The sequence below is a fragment of the Oryzias latipes genome, chromosome 4 (genome assembly GCF_002234675.1).
Source record: "Oryzias latipes chromosome 4, ASM223467v1".
Taxonomy (NCBI): Eukaryota; Metazoa; Chordata; class Actinopteri; order Beloniformes; family Adrianichthyidae; genus Oryzias; species Oryzias latipes.
Genome location: NC_019862.2, coordinates 1,709,739 through 1,728,869, shown reverse-complemented (window position 1 = coordinate 1,728,869; position 19,131 = coordinate 1,709,739). Strand labels below are relative to the sequence as shown.

Sequence of the window (19,131 nt, the reverse complement as noted above, 5' to 3'; positions counted from 1 at the left end):
TTCTTTCTTCAGTTTATGTCAAACGTTTTTTAGCTTCTGCTGCTCTTCTCTAATTTGCTACACTCGGGTCAACCATGTATAATCATCCATAACAGGATAAGGAGACACTAGGAGCATTGTGAATCACCAAAGTCAACTAGTAACCCAACACAAACACACAGTCTGATGTGTGAGTGATGTGATCCGCCTGCTCCTCAAATATAAATGTTCAATATCTGTCGTCTGAATTCACAACACAACAGGAAGTCAGTTGAACTGTTTGTGAACGTCAGGGGACAATAAAGTTTTTATGTCAAGACCATTGACTGTATGAGAACTGGACTAAGTGACCCCTCCCCCATGGCGTTCCAAACAGGAAGTGGTTCCAAGAAGCCAAACTCCCGTAGACTTCTGTAGAGAAATAAACAGCTGCTAGTCATTCTGTTAGTCAGAAGAAGCGTTCTGGATCTGATACCTTTTTTAACATCTTCTTGATAAAAATATTCTTTCACATTTTTCCCTGTAGAGAAAGTTATTCAAGTTATAAACTGACCAATCAGACGTCTCAATAAACATTGACAGATTCACCTGAGCATGCTTCCAAGTGGTAGGGGTGTGGCCTTCCAACAAGCTCACTCCTGATTGGTGAAAACAATCAATTATGATAAAACAGAGACATTCAGTTGATCTCGTTGCGTCCCTCACATCTATTCATTATATCATCTTCATGAATGCTTTGATTGGTTGAACAGATCGACCGTGTTTGATCTGAACCTCTCTTAGCTCCAGAGACGTTCAGCGTTTGTTCTCAGCTGCTTTCATGAGCATGATCCTCTCAGACGTGGAAGAGCCTTTGGTCCTTTTCTATTTTATGTTTGAATGATTTTGAAATCAAGGAGGAATCCAAATGTTCCTACCTGAATAGTTAAACAGTGGGGTCAACCTCTGGGGTCATTCTAATCACACAAGCTGGTCTCTGAAGTCTCGTGGTTTGTAACCACAGAACGCACAGATTCAACTTTACAAACAGACATTCCAGTTTTTCATTTGCATCTTGGAAAGTTTGATTTTCAGATTGTACATTTGGATTGAAGCATTACAGCGGTGCAAAAAGGGCTTCTTCGGGTTGTTTTAGTAAATTCAAGGGTTGTCCTGCAGTCTGAGACCGGTGGGGGGCGACGTTGAGGCGGGAGGGGTGACACAGAAAAGCATCCTGGGAGGAGGAGGAGCGCCTCGTGCCATCATCATCCTCCTCCTCCTCATCAGTCGCAGAGGAGCAGATGAGGTGTTGGCAGCCGTCGCAGGACGCCTCGGTGGTGGAGATGAGCGCGCTCGGCGTGTGGATGCTGACGGCGGTGGCTCAGGTGAGGACGCGGGCGCGTGACAGCGCCGCGCGCGCTTTTCGCACATGATTTCGCATTGTTTGTTGTGAGATGAAACTGGAACGGAGAGACCCCCCCCCCCCCCACACACACACACACCTGTCGACCGGATCCTGCGGTCTGTTTAGTGAATAGGTTCGGTTCTTGTCGGGTTCCGTTCGCTGCGTTTGAAATGCGGCGCGTGCGCGGCTTCTACCCCCGTCCGTCCGTCAGCTCGCGGCTCTCGCTTCCCGGTGGAGCCGTCTGTGGTCTTCTGCTCCCGCCGCGGTCTCATCCGACGGCCGGTTCGTGTTCTGAGTGGCTCACTGGGGCCTCTGCTGCGGCTGCAGGCGCGGTTGCGGGGCCTGGTGCGGTGCCGTGCGGGTTTGGTGTTCGAGCAGCAGCCTCTAGTGTCCTCCCGACCCTACGGTACCGTTCACGGACCAAACGAACCCGCCCGAGCCGGATCTGATGAGCACACGTGCGTGCACGTTTGGGCCCAGGATCAGGATCAGGAGCTTAGCCCCGGTGGATGAACGAGGCCTCAACGGCAGCGTCAGGTCCGGTTCCTGCAGGGGCTCCTGATCCGGGTCTTCGGGAGAACCGTCCAAATCAGGTGCTGGACAGGAACCAGCAGAGTCCAAAACCCTGAGATTCAGGGTGCAGAACCAAAGTCCGGATCTTTGTCATTTTTCTGCCCATCAGAAACATTTCAGGACATCAAACGAACAAAATAGTAGAATTTTCCAAAACTAACGGAACAAATCAACAACAAAAACACGGAGGTTTGAACCAAACTACAGATGTTTGCTGAGCATTTGGAAAAAAGAGACAAAGGAAGAAATTACTCTGAGGGAAATAGTCCAACTTACTGCATGTCCTTGTGTGTCACTGTGTGTTACTGTGTGCTGTTGTGTGTCACTGTGTGTCCTTGTGTACTGCTTAACCCATTTGAGGAAGGCAGAGATTGTGGCGAGCTCAGATCAACGGGACGGCGCTTGGCTGGGGGGGGGGGGGGGGGGGGGGGATCAGGTCATGAGATAAACCGGGCAGCGGTCGATGTCCCGCCTTGGTGGCGAGTCGCTGCAGGATTAGCTTCAGTCCAGGGAAACTAACGGTTCTCTGCTTCAGGGCCTCTGCGGCTCCAGATCTACTTCATTCTACTGTGATGATGCTTCCAGGTCTAAATGGGATTTTACAATACCATTGAGATTCAATCAAAGTGGAGGAAGAAATGGATTCTTCCTGCATTTCATCTGCTCATTGGGTTGGGTTCAGAGGATCTCATTGGGTTGGATTCAGAGGATCTCATTGGGTTGGATTCAGAGGATCTCATTGGGTTGGATTCAGAGGATCTCATTGGGTTGGGTTCAGAGGATCTCATTGGGTTGGGTTCAGAGGATCTCATTGGGTTGGGTTCAGAGGATCTCATTGGGTTGGGTTCAGAGGATCTCATTGGGTTGGATTCAGAGGATCTCATTGGGTTGGGTTCAGAGGATCTCATTGGGTTGGGTTCAGAGGATCTCATTGGGTTGGGTTCAGAGGATCTCATTGGGTTGGGTTCAGAGGATCTCATTGGGTTGGATTCAGAGGATCTCATTGGGTTGGGTTCAGAGGATCTCATTGGGTTGGGTTCAGAGGATCTCATTGGGTTGGGTTCAGAGGATCTCATTGGGTTTTTCCTCATGTTCCTCCTCAAGCACACAGCTGATGTTGCTTTGGTCCCTAAATGAAGATCAGCTGCATGTTCTCAGCAGATCTGGAGCTTTTCTTTATGCACAAGTTCTGCTCAGTGTCCCAGATTTCAGTCATCCAAGAAGAAGCTAGTTTCAGTCTGTGGCTCGGTTGTCAGGGTGGGACGCTGTCCCCCGAGGACAGGGATTCCTGACAGTAGCTGTGTTTCCATCACACAAATGCACAATAATATATCAAAATTCAAAATAGCACAGTTTCCATTCAATCTTAATGATGTGAATAAACACAAACTAAATCATGCCATAAGTCATTCAGAAACACGGTGATGATGTAAACAATACTTTGATTGACAGCAGATACATTTAAATTTCCGTCACTAGCGCTCATCATCGTTTATCAGAGGAGACGTCTGGAGCGGCGAGCTCCTTACACGTGGGAGGGGCTGTGGATGAGGCCATTTTGGGAAATGGTGGTTGGTGATTTTCCAGAGCAGCTGTGGATCAAACAATTCCACACGACACGCTCAACTTTGGATGAGCTGTGGGACGTCTGGTGGCGCAGACAATCGCATCACATGACCAAGGCTCTTGGTCATGTGACTCCTTTATTTAAAAAAAAAAAAGTGTTTCCATTGCACCACCTCCGCCAAGCACAAAGACTTTTTTTTCAATTATATGCAAGTTTTTTTCCATGTTGTCTTTGCAAATCCCATTTGCACAATTTCATAGTCAATGGAAACGCTGTGAGTGTGGTTTGTGTGGTGTGTGTGATTGTGGTTTGTGTGGTGTGTGTGAGTGTGGTTTGTGTGGTGTGTGTGTGAGTGTGTGGGTGGGGCTTGCCAGCAGTCCTGCCCACAACTCGGAGGTGAATTTCTAAAGAGCTGCTGCTGATGGGCAGGAAAGTTCTTTTTTATTTTATGTCGGCATGATTATGATTAGAAAACGCTGGGAATGCTTTAACAATAGAAACAGATATAGTTGGAATAGATCTGTAAGGACCCATTCTGATGAAAGTTGTGTTGTTTTTTTTAACATGTTCTTGTCTGATAATTGAGGAAATGTATAAAGAAATTCAGATTAAAATTACATTTGTGGGTATTTATTTAATCAAATTGTAAATCAAATGCAGACGAAAAAAAGCAGTTTGAAAACGTGGATATTTGTGACGTAGAATCATTGACCTTAGAACTGGATGAATGGCGTGTGACATCACCCATAGAAAATGAACTGCTTCCAGTTGAAGTCATTTTTCGGCGATATGTCTGTTGCCATGATTGGTCCATTAAAATTTCTATGGCAACCACTCTTCAATCAGCAGTGAGCATGTCAGAAGGCCACACCCCTTCCACTGAAAGCAGGAACGGGAGAATCTGTCAAACGCTTCGAATATTCAAGGCCGCCTACTTTTATTAGAGCATCTGATTGGTCAGTTTATAACTTGAAGAACTTGAACTATAGTAATATCGTGGAAAACATTACAAAGAAGATGTTAGAAAAGGTATCAGATCCAGAACGATTATTGGGTTAACAGCTGTTCTTTTCTCTGTAGAAGTCTCTGGGATTCTGGCTTCTTGGAACCAGCAGGTACTTCCTGTTTGGAATGTGAGGGGGGAGGGGCCACTCAGTCCAGTTCTCCCTTAGAGTCAATGTGTAGAGTCTCTTCTGGGTGGGCCATAAGCCCCGCTCTGAGCTCTCAGCAGCAGGGTGGGGTCAGTAGCTCCACCCTAATGGTCCCGCCCGCAACTGGGAGGTGAATTTCTAATGAACTCCTGCTACTCTGCAGAAACTGTCCTGGAAAACGACACAGGTTTTTCTTTATGCCGGTTTTAACCAAAAAACCGAATCCTAAGATGATCGGAGTGGGACTGGAACTGACTTGGAATACATCTCATCAGTGTTTGTGGGCGGAGTCTTTCTTGACTGTTGATTTAGTAATGTCTGTGTTGTTGCAACAGATTTCTAATGAGGGTTGTTGTATTAAACACACTAATGTCTAGAAATGGCATACTTGTACATAATGCAGTTTGCTGTTGCGGTGCTATTCCTCCACACAGCGGACATGTTTTTTGCTCCTGCTGCTCATCCGAGGGCCGTATTCTGCTGCGTTTTATGAGCATAAAATATTGTGTTCATTGATATGCAGATGACACCTCTATTGTGGGATCATCTGTAAAAAGAAAAAGCTGGAAATATATAATAATGACAAAAGAATCAATATCTGATCCTGATGCAACATCTGATTTTGATCAAGTCTGAAACCACATAATCGCTACATCCCTACTTCTAACCGTCCATTTATGGATAGATGGATGTGCAAACTTTCATTGTTTTTCCTTGATGGATTCGGACTAAAATGGCATCAAAGTTTGGTCATGTCAAATTCAGCTTTTTGCCTTAAAACACAAATACATAAAAATGAAATGTTGAGAGAAAACAATTTAGCCACAGAAATAGATTTACTAAATAAATGTTCATCTTCCTGATAGAGTTGAGCAGAATTAAAGAGTTGTAAAAGGAGAAAACAAGCCTTAATCTTTTTTAAAGCGTTCCGTTGGCTTTAAAAGGCCTCTATTCTTCAGCCTTTCAGAGTAAACTATATCCATATATATGATCATATATTACCTTTGGCACACTAAAAAACAGTTTCTGATGAAATGTGAGTTATTTTTAAAGCTCATTTCCTACCAGGAAATAAGACGACTCGATCTCTGAGGCTCCGCCTTTCGCTCCTTGTGGGTGCCGCCCATTTCATGAGGTCATCCTAGAGTCAGCCTCAGCAGCGTGTTTGTGTTTTTTTTTCTTCAAAGATGGATGTGCATATTGTGCATATAAAGGAACAGTTTTTGCCAAATACTGCTTGCCCCACAGAGAAAGTGGGTGTGTCTGTTAGTCTGGGGGCGGGGCTGGCTGTGCAGACTCTTCCTGGAGGGGGCTGTTCAATACCAGACACAGCTTGCAGAAAGGGGGGATCGAGGGCGGAGCTACTCAGCTCAGCAGCGATGGCCACGCCCATGTAGAGGAGATTTTGGAAACAGAGGCTTCAGATGAACATGAAGGATGGCTTTAAGACATTTAGGTTGTGGGACTTTGGTTAAAAAACCTTACAATCATGATTAAAACACCACTGGGAAGGTTTTTATTTTAAAAAAATGGTCATAGCTCAATTTTGATTTTGGCATGATATTTGCTCCTTAAAAACAATCTTATCAGGTTTTTTCAGATTTTTTAAAAACTATTTTAAAATGATTCTCAGTCAACCTGTCAGGGTTTTGGATTTGTGACTCTGACTCCAACTCAACCCCCCAGTTGGTTATTTTGGTTCTTCTCCCAAACCTCCTTCGGCTCACATTATGGACACCTTTAAGCAAAGAAAGCCATGGATAACTAGTATTATAACTAATACTGGCACATATAAAATGACATTATGCTAATGGAAAGTTTCTTCCTAAAACATAAGCTGTTGTGAAGCACTTTGATGTTTTGCACTGACAGCGTTGAGAGAGCTGGATCACATCTGCCGCTTCACTTTCCTCCAGTGAAGCTGTTTTAGTGCACAGGGATTGCTGCTGACAGGCTCCAGAAGGAGTTCTCCTCATGCCCTCATTCTGCTGAAAACTATGTGAAGATGACATTTTTCCTCCACGGTGAAACAATAAGCCAGACAGAATGAGAGTGGATGGAAGGACGGGCAGGTCTAGCTACTCTGTTGCTTTGTGCTCGGATCCGTGTGTTCATAGGTGCTTGCAAACAATACTTCCTTCAAATAAGTATTTTTGTTTCTTACCTGGAAGGCAAAAGAAAACAGATGAAGATGTATGTTCAACCTTCCCGTGCGCTACAGCGTAAGAGCGTACTCATTTCTCCAGCATCTCCGTACGCGGCCCTTCAACAAACGCTCTGTCTCCAATACTTCGTTTGCTTTTTGGTTTATTTTCTTTGTTAGAAGAAATATGATCCCAGCAATCTAAAGTAAATAGTATTTTAAAAAAACAAACTGAAAACAAATCAAAATGGCTCTTACACACTGGACCGCTCATAGTGAAGTCTGCTGTGATTCCCTTCAATTCTTATCTGCTTTTCTTTATTAGTAGTGATTGTTTTGTGCACAATAGTCTCTTTAGTAGTTAAAAAAGCCAGTACCTTCTATTATCGAAGAATACACAGGAGTTCAGAATTGATGCTTTCGTAACAGCAAGTAGCATCTCTCACCCCTGGCTTTGATGATAAAGCAGCAGTTTCTGTAAAAACACATCTTTGTGTGTCACTGTGTATGTGGGACAGGAGCTGGAGGACCGTTAGAGCGGGGGTCCCGCTCTCACAGCAGGACAAACAAAAGTCTAGACAATAATTGTCAGAAATAATTGACCCGATTGTCTGCTGCTACTGCAGCTGATTATTAATGGTCTCCTGGTTTGAAGTGGTGGAGAATGGAATTCAATATCCCTGATAAAGCTAGTCATTGTTTGTGTCCCTGCCACAGGACTAACAAACTGCATTGAGAAATAGTTATTGTTTGTATTGCATCCAGGCTGGGGGACTGGCACAAGGGCACCCGGACTTGGCTACATGGTTAGGCAGTAGCTCGGAGGGTCATCCACACTGGATGAAGCCCCTTGGGAATTGAACCTTGGTTTCCCACTAGCCACTCCTACATGGACCAACTGAGCCATGTGACTGTTTTATGTAATAGAACCAGATTTCCATTGAGTCCTTTCAGCATGAGGCCCAACATTGTTTTATTAGTCTGTCACATTGTCACTTCTTCTTTCAGGTCTGTTTTATGTGACTTTGTAATTTACCTTCCTTTTCAGGTCCTAGTCTTGGTTGGTGAGGCTGAGCAATCAGTCCTTTGCAGACGGGGGTTTATACAAGATGACTACTTCCTGGAACTTGATGCAGAGCTGGCTGAGGGACGACCTGTCCTCAACGGTTAGTGGACTGATAATCGTCAAGCGTGTTGTGTGTAGAGTCAGCTTAAGTATCATTCATACTTTCATTCTTTTTCTTTATAAAAAGCAGGACATGGGATTGGTTTGACAGCACGATAAAACTAGTTCAAGTTTGTTGTAGTTAAAGTTTGTTATATACATTTCAAAAATGTCATTTATTTACAGTGGGGTAAAAAAGTATTCAGTCAGCCACCAATTGTTCAAGTTCTCCCAATTAAAAAGATGAGAGAGGCTGTAATTTCATCATAGGTAAACCTCAACTAAGAGATAAAATGAGAAAAGAAAACAGAAAATCACATCTGATTTTTAAAGAATATATTTGGTGTAAAATAGTATTTGGTTACTGACAAACAGGGCAGATTTCTGTCTCTCTGACCTGTAACTTCTTCTGTAGAGGATCCTCTGTCCTCCACTGGTTACTAGGGATGAGTACTGAGCCCCGGGATTGAACGAGCCCCGGGGCAACATTCTTCAAGACCGCAGTATCGTTAAGATCTGACCACAACGGTTCTGCTATCGGGACTGGAGAAGTGGCTTTTTTGTGTCCCACAAGATATAAACATTATCTGCCATATTTAACGGTCAATTCTCCGTTAATTAATGATGACATTAATTTAGCTATTCTCGCTGAAGAGGAGAGGTCTGTCTCTTTTGAGACGTACAGGTTGCTGACCCCTGGTCTAGCACATCCACGTGCATTCCAGGTTTGTATTGGAGCATTATCATGTATAAAGTAATTTTTTTTTTTTAAAACAATGTTGTTGCATAATGAGAAAATAAAACATGTTATGTTCTTAATTTATTATTTATTTATTTATTTTTCGTCCTCAAAAAGTATCGATAAGAGTATCGTTAAAATACCGGATCAATAAGAGTAGTAGTACCGTTAAAACCTTAACGATACTGGTTACCGTATTAATGGCTCCTGTTTGAACTGGTTTCTATAGAAAGACACCTGTCCACGACCTCAAACAGTCACACTCCAAACACTACTATGGAGACCAAAAAGCTGTCTAAGGACACCAGAAACCAAATAGTTGACCTGCACCAGGCTGGGAGACTGAATCTGCAATAGATAAGCAGCTTGGTGTGAAGAATGGGAGTTGTGGGTAGGCCCCTCCCCCCCCTAACATTTAGCCCTCCAAGCGGAGATTTGTGGAAAAAGTGTCTTTGGACGATCCTACCACTCAATGAATGTGTGGCGGGTTTGTTAAAAGCGCCTTTAGCATGCGGCGTTCACACTGGCCTGTCTCCACCTAAATACTAGCACATGTACTCACAGTGGAAGAGGCTTGTTGGTAATTGGCTTTTCTTTCACAACTCTGTTCCAATGGATGAAAGACTGTCCTGGAATTCCAGCCTCTGGCACAAACAGCAGTCGTTAATTTTTCTTCTATGGTCGATTTTTCAAACTGTTGGCACTTCCATGAATCAACAGGGACGCCATCCATATGTGACTACCAAATCAGAGTCCCTGATTGGTCAAAGTTCAACTGGTATAACTTTTGTCACACACACATTTGCTGCGCGTTTTGTTCCTTGAACCTAAAAAACTGACTTAAAAAAATGACATAACAAGAGTTTTGGACGTGGAAGCCCGAAACGCTCCAATGCGCGTTTCTGTGGGAACGTTGCATCAGACACGCAGCATTCCACTGCAGCTCTATAAGCTCCAGCTTCAGGTTTTCTGTGGCGTCTTTTCCATCTCCTCTTCAGACAAAGGAGAGGAGGAAAGTTGAGTTTCCTTTTCAATCGCTGCAAAATCCTGAAGCCCTGAGATGAGATGTCTGCTGCATGCCTCCTCATTTAAGCTGTTTTATCAAATTTTGGTGATTCTTTCCCTAAAACGTTGGACAATGATTGTTATTGAGCATCATTTGTGACAAGTGCCGTTTGAAAAGTAGCAGCTTGGTCCCAAAGGTCTTGGTGTGCAAATAGAGATTTGTGCTAAGCGTCTTTAGACCTTGTATTATACCAACTAATATCCCAAATCCTCGTGCCAAACAGGATCAGATAGATCTGCCATGGGCTGTCTGATTTTCTGTCTAGAGTAGAAGTTCTGCCGAGCAGACCCACACTGGCCGTCTTGCGTTGAGGTGATACACATGGTCTGTGTGTTCAGCCTGGATGTGGAACAGGAAATCAGGAACAGCAGGTGGTGGCACAGGGCTTTGGAGCTAATAATTAGTTATCAGTGCTTTCATAACAGAATCGTTTTTCAGATGTTTGGCACAGGGCAATAATTCAGTGGAGTTTACCGGCTTTCCTCCTTTTTTGCTGAGATCGGCTGATTCTGACGGGGAGACGCCAGAATCCTTTGGAATTACTTCAACCATACTTTCCGGAGTACAAGTCACACAGAAGTATAAGTTGCAGGAACGAAAATATGAATAATACAGAATTAAGCCATATAGTATAAGTCACGCTTTGGGAGAAAAGTGTAGCGCTTCTGAACAAATCCACCAAGCCCAGTGTAATTCTGTGTTCACATGGAATGCCACTCATGAGGGAAACTTTCTGATTGTCCAGAAATTAGATGGTCCCATCGTTTTAGCCCATCCCTTCATGGAAGCATCGACTGTCCATCTCAGTGCACTGAAGACACAGTGGATGTGGAGAGATCAGGTTTATTCTCCCAAACGTCTGTAATCCCGTCTCCAAGTCTGGGTTCATGAGATCATGTAGTCTCTTCAGCGGTACCTCCGTGTCTCTGTAACCCAGTTTGATGACTTCCTGTCTTCCATTAGTCCGAAGAAGGAAAAAATAAGAATATTGTCTGGATGGAAATAGAAAATATCATAAAGTTTAGGAGAACCATCAGATTCTGGCTGGCGGTTCTTTTTCTGCATTACTGATAACCCTCCTACAGCGCCCTGTAGCCGTTGATTATAAAATAACGGGGAAGTAACGAATAAATGAGCCTCACGCAGCTTAACTGTAACCCGTAATCCTAAACTAAACGCTTCCTCAGGGTCATGCAGGCCAACTTCAGCTGTTAGCTTTGTCTAGACAAGGGGATCGGGGCTGAAAGAGCCTTTCTCTACATGCTTATCTGATTCTTGATACAAGAATTCAACAAAGTGTCCCAGTTCTAAGTGCATCAAATGTTTAAAAAAAAAGGCTTTAATGCGGTTTGAACAGTTCTGGGGGCTTTTAATTAGTGTTCAGAAAGAGTTTGTGAACCACAGTTAAAAGTTATTGTTGGTGATCATGAAATCAATCCAAAGCACAGTGTGCATCTGCTCTAATGTCCGTCTCGTTCTTCTGCAGTGACGTTCAGGGGCTGCAGTGGAGGAAGAGTGGGGCTGAAGGTGGAAAACTCCCCTCATTTCTCTGTCAATGATGAAGGTGTAGTCTTCACTCTTCATCATCTTTACCTGCTGGAGAAGACCCAGTTGGTGATTTGTGCTCAAGACCTGCAGTCTGGACACGTGTGGAAAACCAGAGTCCATCTCCAGATTCATCCAAACGGCAACAGCAGCCCACTGCAGGTGATCCCACAGCACACGCTGCTCATGGAGGAGGCCGTTCTCTGCTCGCCCTGTATGCTTTCTTCACATTTCAAGCCACTGAAATGAGGCTGCAGCTGCAAAAAACCAGCAGGAATTATTCAGTTCTTCTTTCTCAACTTAGTGTAGACGTCACTCTTCAACTTTTCAAAATAAATGTGTCGTTTCAACTCTGCTTTCATGATGGTGGCATCCCATTTTTCTGCCAGTGACGGATGTCTGACATTTAAACACAGTTTAGTTTTTCAAGCTATGAAACCAAAACAAACGAGTCCAAATTTCACCAAAAACCAAAGCAAGTGATCTGTTTTGGAAGGTTAATGAACAGATTGAATGTAGTCTCAATCTGGAGAATATCAATGCTGTGAGCTGAAGTTTACACTATAACAAGCCACGTTAACTCTGCATGTTCACTGTAAAGCTGCTTAATCTTAGCTTGGATTATTTCTGCCGGAAGAAAATTGGCCAGACTGACACTTTTTTTTTTTTTTTAAGACATGGTCACAGTAGCCGCTGTTCTATGTGCTAAATATCTTTGATCGGATCAAAGATGGGATTAGAATGGAACTGTGTACATGGAGCCAGAAATATTCCATTTCCATACGGCACAGTTTCGGTCAGAAAAATCATTTGGACATGCGTAGAACTCTCTGAAAAACCAGAAAACGATCGTAGAAGAAGAAAAGTGAGTTACGTTGTAAACAAACAAAGCAGCAGCATATAGTGAGAGGATCTTCTAAATGTGATTTTATTATCATTATGATTATTATTAAGTGCCTGTTCGCTCATAATGTTCTAAATCTGTGCGGCCAGTGCTTTATTCTTGGCCACGGAAGAAGGTTTAGGGTTAGGCTAATGTGTGCTAGCAACCTTTAGACTTGGATGTACTTAAAAAATCTTTGTGGTCAATGCTGCAATCTGCATCCTGGCTTCACGAGGATGTGTGGGAATAACATCAGCCTTTATTTTGTCTGGACACGGCTGGAAACACAAATCCACGGGATTGTTCACACGGTTTCTCAGGACAGTTTCAGCATTCAAAAGCCGCCTCTGCCAGCTTACACACCGTCCCAAAGCCGCTCCTCTGCTCAGAGACCCCGTTCTCCTGAGTCCAGCAGCTGGTTCACGCAGAACAGCCGGACGGACGGCGGTCCGAGCCTCCTCCAGGGCCCACACCGTAACAAAACACCCTCCCCTGTCCGCAAACATGAAGCTAAAAAAAAGTCTAAGGGGCCATTCGATGCTTTGCTGATGAGTTTGATTGACAGATTCATTAGCCAATGGTGACATTAGTTGACCTGCAGCATGAAGGGAGTCTCAATATTCACCATAGAAAAAACTCACATGTGGGGAGATTCACAAATGAGAGCGGGTTTGTGAATACACATTCTAACATTTGAACAAACTGAAAATGATGTTTGTGAAGCATCTATTGTGCATTTCTGAAAGATTTGTGTTTTTGTGAAACACAGCGTGCACATTTGTGAGAAACACTTATTGTGCAAGTGTGAAACATTTAGTGTGCATTTGTGAAACACAACGTGTGTATTTCCAAATTTATATTGCACGTTTGCCTAAAATTACAGTTGTGAATCAGAGCGTGTGTATTTGTGAAACAGATTGTGTGCATTTCTGATGATTGAGACTGAATGAATTCCATATAAAACCAGCACAGTAGTGACCCACAATCAGAGTAAATTGTTTACATGGACCAGGATCGGATCAACAATCGGCATAACCCACCTATCTATATCGGAAAGAAAATTTCATCCATATGAGTCTGATCGGAGCAGAATATTCCCAACGCTGTGTTTACATGACTCATTTTTATTCTGATCAGGCCTTTATTCCGATTACTTTTATCCATGTAAACTTGTGAGTAAAACATACAGATTCCGATTAAAAGGTGGGAGAATTGAACTGAAGATTGAGTTTACTTGCATGACTCAGATCAACCAGAAAGGCCAATAAATAATAAATGTCTTCTTAAAACATGGCAGAAAATTGGCCAGCCCCCCTCCTACATGGTACCTACATGTTGTTGGACTAAAGGTAGCAGCCTACAACATCGCATTAGATCATCTGTAACATCAAACGTCTGCCTGAAACACAGAAGTAAAATCTTTCGTAGACTCTTTACTCTACCTCCATCTTGGGTCTGAGACAGAAGACACTCTGCCCTCATGCTTCTGCTTTAATCTGGACGTTACATCACAGCTTTTCTGCCCAGCAGGTTCCTGAGGTCTGCCAAAAGGTCAGAAAAGCTTCTGTTAGTTTGTGTTCATCAGGGATAATGGATCTCTCTGATAACAGAGCAACACCAAGCAGGGGTTTTGATTGGCTACGTTGATTGGCTGAAAACAGTCGCCTGCCATCCTTTTGATCTTTTATCATTTTTCCAGAAGTCTGACAGAAATAGTAGAAGTTTAGAACAGTATTTCCCAAAATGGTTTTCGGGTCCTTGCAGGGAAAAGTAACTGAATCCGCTACAGGTGGACAAAAGAAAGATATGCACTGTGTCAACTTTCTCTTTTACTATCTTTGCAGACAAACCCCAGTGATGCAACACTGGCTGAACAAGTACCAGAGATCTTGATTCCATGGCGCAGCGTAGTATCCAAGGGAGATGGGACTCTACGGCGAGTGAAGAGGGACTGGGTAATTCCACCCATCAATGTCCCAGAAAACTCCAGAGGACAGTTCCCCGAGGATCTAGTCAGGGTAAAAGCATTTACCCACACCCATGCACAGTTGAATGCATCTACATAAAAGTAATCTTGTGAAGTATTTTCTGTGCTAACATTGTGTGAGAACTTCATATGCAACAAAACAAAAGAATTAGAAAAAACACAAATTTCAAACTTTACTGCTGCCGGATTTCAGTAATATAAGCCTCTGCCATTCCAAAAATATGTAAATGAGCAGAAAAGATGTGCTCACATGGAGTTTAAACATTATTAAAGATTATATAAGAACAGTTATCAATGTAGACCAATTCATGCCTACAAGGGAACTGGCTTGTCTGACCTAAGTAGCTTTTCTAGCTTTGGCCCAGACATCTATGTCGACTCCTGGTGAAAACGGAATGGACAGCCAAGCTGTGCTGCCCTGGTGAGGTGGTGAAAGATGGTTCCTTGTCACTGGAATGTTGAGTACAGCAGTGAGACGCAGCATAGTTATTCTGCATCAACAAGGTGCTCCTAAACAAGCAGACTGAGGTTTAAGATGTTCAAGCTTTTTAGAAGAAGCACAAAAAAAAGACGATGGGGATTGTTGGAGCTGTGGACGGCCAAAGAAACTTAGTGCAGCAGATAAAAGACCTTTTTTACCTTTTGGCAGTGTCATCAGCTCTGAACTGGGCCCTTTACACCCATTACCTGTCAGGAGAAGTCTGGCCAGAAGGGGTCTCTTTGAAAGAAGAGAAGTACTATGGCCTAAAAAGAAACCATGACCTAAGCAGACTTCTCTGTACAACACTTACTGGAAGAAAGAACATGTCCTCTGCGTGAGCTGGGTTTGTCAGTCCATGTCAGAGGCGACAGTCTGCTGAACAAACTGACCGTGCTAAACAAGTGTTTGAAAATGTTGTTGTCTATAGCTATTGTCTATGGCTGAATCCGAATTCTTCCCGACCCCTCCAGCTTCTCCCTATCCCTCCAATTGTGGGGGCATTTGGAAGATGGGGTGTCCGTACTAGTTTTTTGAATGGGAAACCCTTGCGGCGGAGGGCTCTGTATCCCTCCCCCAGTAGGGTGATCCACATGGTGCTGTGGTGTGGAGGAGAGTCGCTTTTCTTCATGTGGGTGTGCCCTGAAGCACAGCAGTTTACATGGAAATATAAGTGATCATTTTTTGTTTTAGCATGACTTTGTAAAGTGATAAAACTGATTTTATGTGTTGTCCGAGTGCTTACAGCTTCTCACTAACGCAGATGACCACCGACTATTGATGTCATGGATTGGGAGTAACGTCCACATTAGAAGACTTTTCTGAATAACTCTGCTAAATGTAGGGGTAGGGAGAAGCCATAGGGGAAGAATTCAGATTCGGCCTTAGATTATCTACTGTGATACCTTCTGAAACCCCCTCCTCTATGTGCTCCAGATTAGGTCAGACCGGGACAAAAACCGGATGCTCCGCTATAGCGTGACGGGCCCTGGGGCTGACCAGCCTCCAACTGGTATCTTCATCATTAACTCCATCTCAGGCCAGCTGTCAGTCACCAAACCTCTGGACAGAGAACACATCTCCAACTTCCACGTGAGCTTCCATCCGTCCATCTTGGTGTTGAGTGTTTAGCTTCAGATTGAAGCAGACTGTCATCAAACTGCATTGACTAGGACTGTGGAACGTTACTTCGGCAGCGATTTAGGTCAAAAATCAAGATCAAGGATTCAAAGATCAAAGCATAATTCTTACCGTTTAACCCTTAAACAATGGATCTTTAACGTACTGTAGCTCTGCGTCCATTTACACAATCACAATGAATCTGATTCTGACGCAGAAAAACGTGGCTTTCATGACGGCTCTGCACCAATATGTAATGGATAACTAACGTAACAAGGTTACATGACAGCAGAACGCTGCTTTCTCCAACAGAATCTGCCCATTTAGGTTCATTAACTATTGAAAAAGGATTGCAGTTCAAAGAATGTAAACACCAGAGATAAAGCTCTGTTGTAAAAGAGTTCATATTTATGAATGGTTTCTATTAGAGGTTGACTGATTCATGGCAGTGTCACTATGAAGACACATGTTCTTAGTTAGTTCTGTATTTATTTACTGTTCTGTTGGTATTTCTGGGATTCCCACACAGTACAATTCAGTAGTTGATTCTGTGCGCTGTGCTTTAAAGAACCTTGTATTTTTAAGCCTCCTAATGGGATGTTCTCCGGCACTCAACTCCTTGTAGTTTTTAGTCTGGCTGTGGAAAAGTCAGTATCACTGTAGTAACTGTTCTGATGCGTAGAATCTGTAAATCTTTCTCCATCATGACTTCATTGGGCCAAAGCAAAGAGCTTTGCAGCACATTGACATTGTTTACAGTGTTTATTAGAATGTTTGTTTGTGTTTACAGCTGCGAGCCCATGCTGTTGACATGAATGGGAATCAAGTGGAGAACCCCATTGATGTCATCATTAATGTCATTGATCAGAACGATAACAGACCAGAGTTTCTGCACAACGTCTTCAATGGTTCTGTACCTGAGGGGTCCAAACCTGGTATGACACGAGCCTCCACTCAGGTGCACACGCGGCCGACCGCATGCTGGTTGACATGCGTGTTTCCTGCAGGAACCTTTGTCATGACTGTGACGGCAGTGGACAAGGATGATCCAAAAACCGCAAATGGGATGGTGAGATACAGGATCCTCTCCCAAAGTCCCATGAGCCCATCGTCCAACATGTTTACCATCAACAACCGGACTGGAGACATCATCACAGTCGCAGCAGGCCTGGACCGAGAGGTCTGTGTGAAGAAATCAGAAACTTAATTTCTCCACCTTCATAAAACGATGAAATAGTGTCCTGAAGTATGAGAACCGCACGACAGTTTCCCTGAAAATATTACTTCCAGCACCTTTTTACACACACAAACTAGTGTACAAATAGGAAAAATGTACAAAATCTGAGGATGGAAACACCAGAATCCTTTGGGTCATGTTCTTCTGATTTAGTCTCCAGCCTTCCCACCAGTCGCTCAATTGATACATTTTAGTTTTTCCTCTCTGATGACTGCAGGTCCTCTTTAATATCCACAATCAGACTCACGTTGGTTTTCCTTTGTGGCAACCATAAACACCACAGGTATTGACCAATACCAGAGTTCACCAGAATGAGTGAGAAAGAGGAGTCATGTAGGCCCAAAAGGTTTGTATTTTGAAAAGGAGAGTGGACTCTCTCTCCACAGAAGCTCTCCAGGCTGACAAAGCTGAGCACGCTCATTGACATCCATGTAACGTTGTAAGTGCTCCTGTAAAGTTTACCTCACAGCCTCTGGCCTTCTGCAGTCCCAGTTCTTGAATGTGTTTTCCATGTCAGTAATCTGTAAAACCAGATTACAGATTACAAGTGGACGATCAGAGAGTTTGAGTCATTCTTTTTTGTTTCAGAAAGTCCCGCAGTACACCCTCATCCTCCAGGCTACAGATATGGAGGGAAACCCAATGTACGGCCTTTCCAATACCGCCACCGCTGTCATCAGGATCACCGACGTCAACGACAACCCCCCGGAGTTTACAGCTGACAGAGTGAGTTCCCCTCCAAACAAACGACGCAGAGAAATGCTGAGCTCATCAAAAAGCTACATCTGCAAGCCGTCATCTGGCTGATTTATGGACATCAACCAAAGAATTACCCAGAAGAACCTAGACTCATTTTTCCTTAACAGAAACTGATGTTCCACATAAACCACGCTCACACTGACTGTGTTTACATGCACAAATGTAATCAGATTAAACGCCTGATCAGAATAAAAATGCGTCATGTAAACACCTCGTTCAGATTACTCTGCCCCGATCAGACGCATTCAGATCAAAATTTCCTTCTGATGGACACGGGTGGGTTATGCCGGTTGTTCATCTGGAACTCGCCATTTCTTCTTCTACTGTTGTTTCAGGTATTTAGAGAGTCCTGCGCAGGTCCAAATGATTAGTTCTGATGAAAAGTGTAAAGGTTTGTTATAATTGGATGAAGTTTTTCTAGACCCATGTGCACGGTTCAATTCTAATCCGATCTTTGATCCGATCAAAGACATTTTGCACACAGAACCGCAGCCACTGATGTCACCGTGGGGTAAAATCAAAAAGAACAAACATTTAAGAGAAAGAAGTTTCAGATATGAATGTTTGAGTGCATCAGCCTAGACTCACTTTAATTGAGGAGGATTCTGTGTTGCTTTTTGGAGATTATCCTTGACCTGTTCAACAATTTACCTCCAGGCTCATGTTTATGCTAAAGCTCTGAAACAGATATGTGTGTGTGTGTGTGTGTGTGTGTGTGTGTGTGTGTGTGTGTGTGTGTGGCCTTTATTCCAGTTCTTCGGAGAAGTACACGAGAACCGAGTAAATGTGATTGTTGCCAACCTGACTGTGACGGACAAAGACCAGCCCCACACACAGGCCTGGAGCACCATCTACCGCATCATTTCTGGAGACCCCACAGGACGCTTCTCCATCTCCACCGACCCTGCGTCCAATGAGGGCTGGCTCACTATTGTCAAGGTGGGGTTTGGTCCAGACCAGGCCTCTGAAATCCTGCTCAATGATTGCATCATGTTTCCCTGCTGTCTCCACTCGACCTGCTGCTGATTCCTGGGATCAGGTGGTTCCAGGTTTTGATTGTCTGAACACACCTGATCCTGCATCTAGAATGAGATTAGCACAATGGAAAGTCCTGTTCTAAAAGCTCACTTTGAAAAAGTTTCATTGCAAAAGCGATTAAATCCGCTCTGTAACTGTGAAAGCTGGTTAGAAAGCGATGTCTCCTGCTCTGAAACAGACCTTTTCTGCAGGATTTCAGTTTTCCTCACTAAAATCCATTTTTAGATCCCACAGTTGAATGAACTCATGTTGATTAGCTCAGACAGAAGCTGAACGGACCAAATACACAGGAGCATCAAACTCAGAGGAGCTGTTGAA

The 19,131-nt window shown here is 43.7% G+C and overlaps 1 protein-coding gene across 1 annotated transcript in view; it reads left to right on the top strand.

Moving 5' to 3' along the window:
- The first annotated feature begins 1,192 nt into the window (after window positions 1–1,192).
- Window positions 1,193–19,131, top strand: part of LOC101158262 (cadherin-2) — a 35,895-nt gene continuing 17,956 nt past the window's right edge. The window contains exons 1-9 of the mRNA XM_004067576.4: window positions 1,193–1,343; window positions 7,846–7,963; window positions 11,254–11,474; window positions 14,040–14,213; window positions 15,597–15,752; window positions 16,570–16,714; window positions 16,787–16,959; window positions 17,605–17,742; window positions 18,529–18,714. Of these exons, the coding sequence (XP_004067624.1) occupies window positions 1,260–1,343; window positions 7,846–7,963; window positions 11,254–11,474; window positions 14,040–14,213; window positions 15,597–15,752; window positions 16,570–16,714; window positions 16,787–16,959; window positions 17,605–17,742; window positions 18,529–18,714 (1,395 nt within the window). The 5' untranslated portion in view covers window positions 1,193–1,259. The remainder of the gene's footprint in view (window positions 1,344–7,845; window positions 7,964–11,253; window positions 11,475–14,039; window positions 14,214–15,596; window positions 15,753–16,569; window positions 16,715–16,786; window positions 16,960–17,604; window positions 17,743–18,528; window positions 18,715–19,131) is intronic.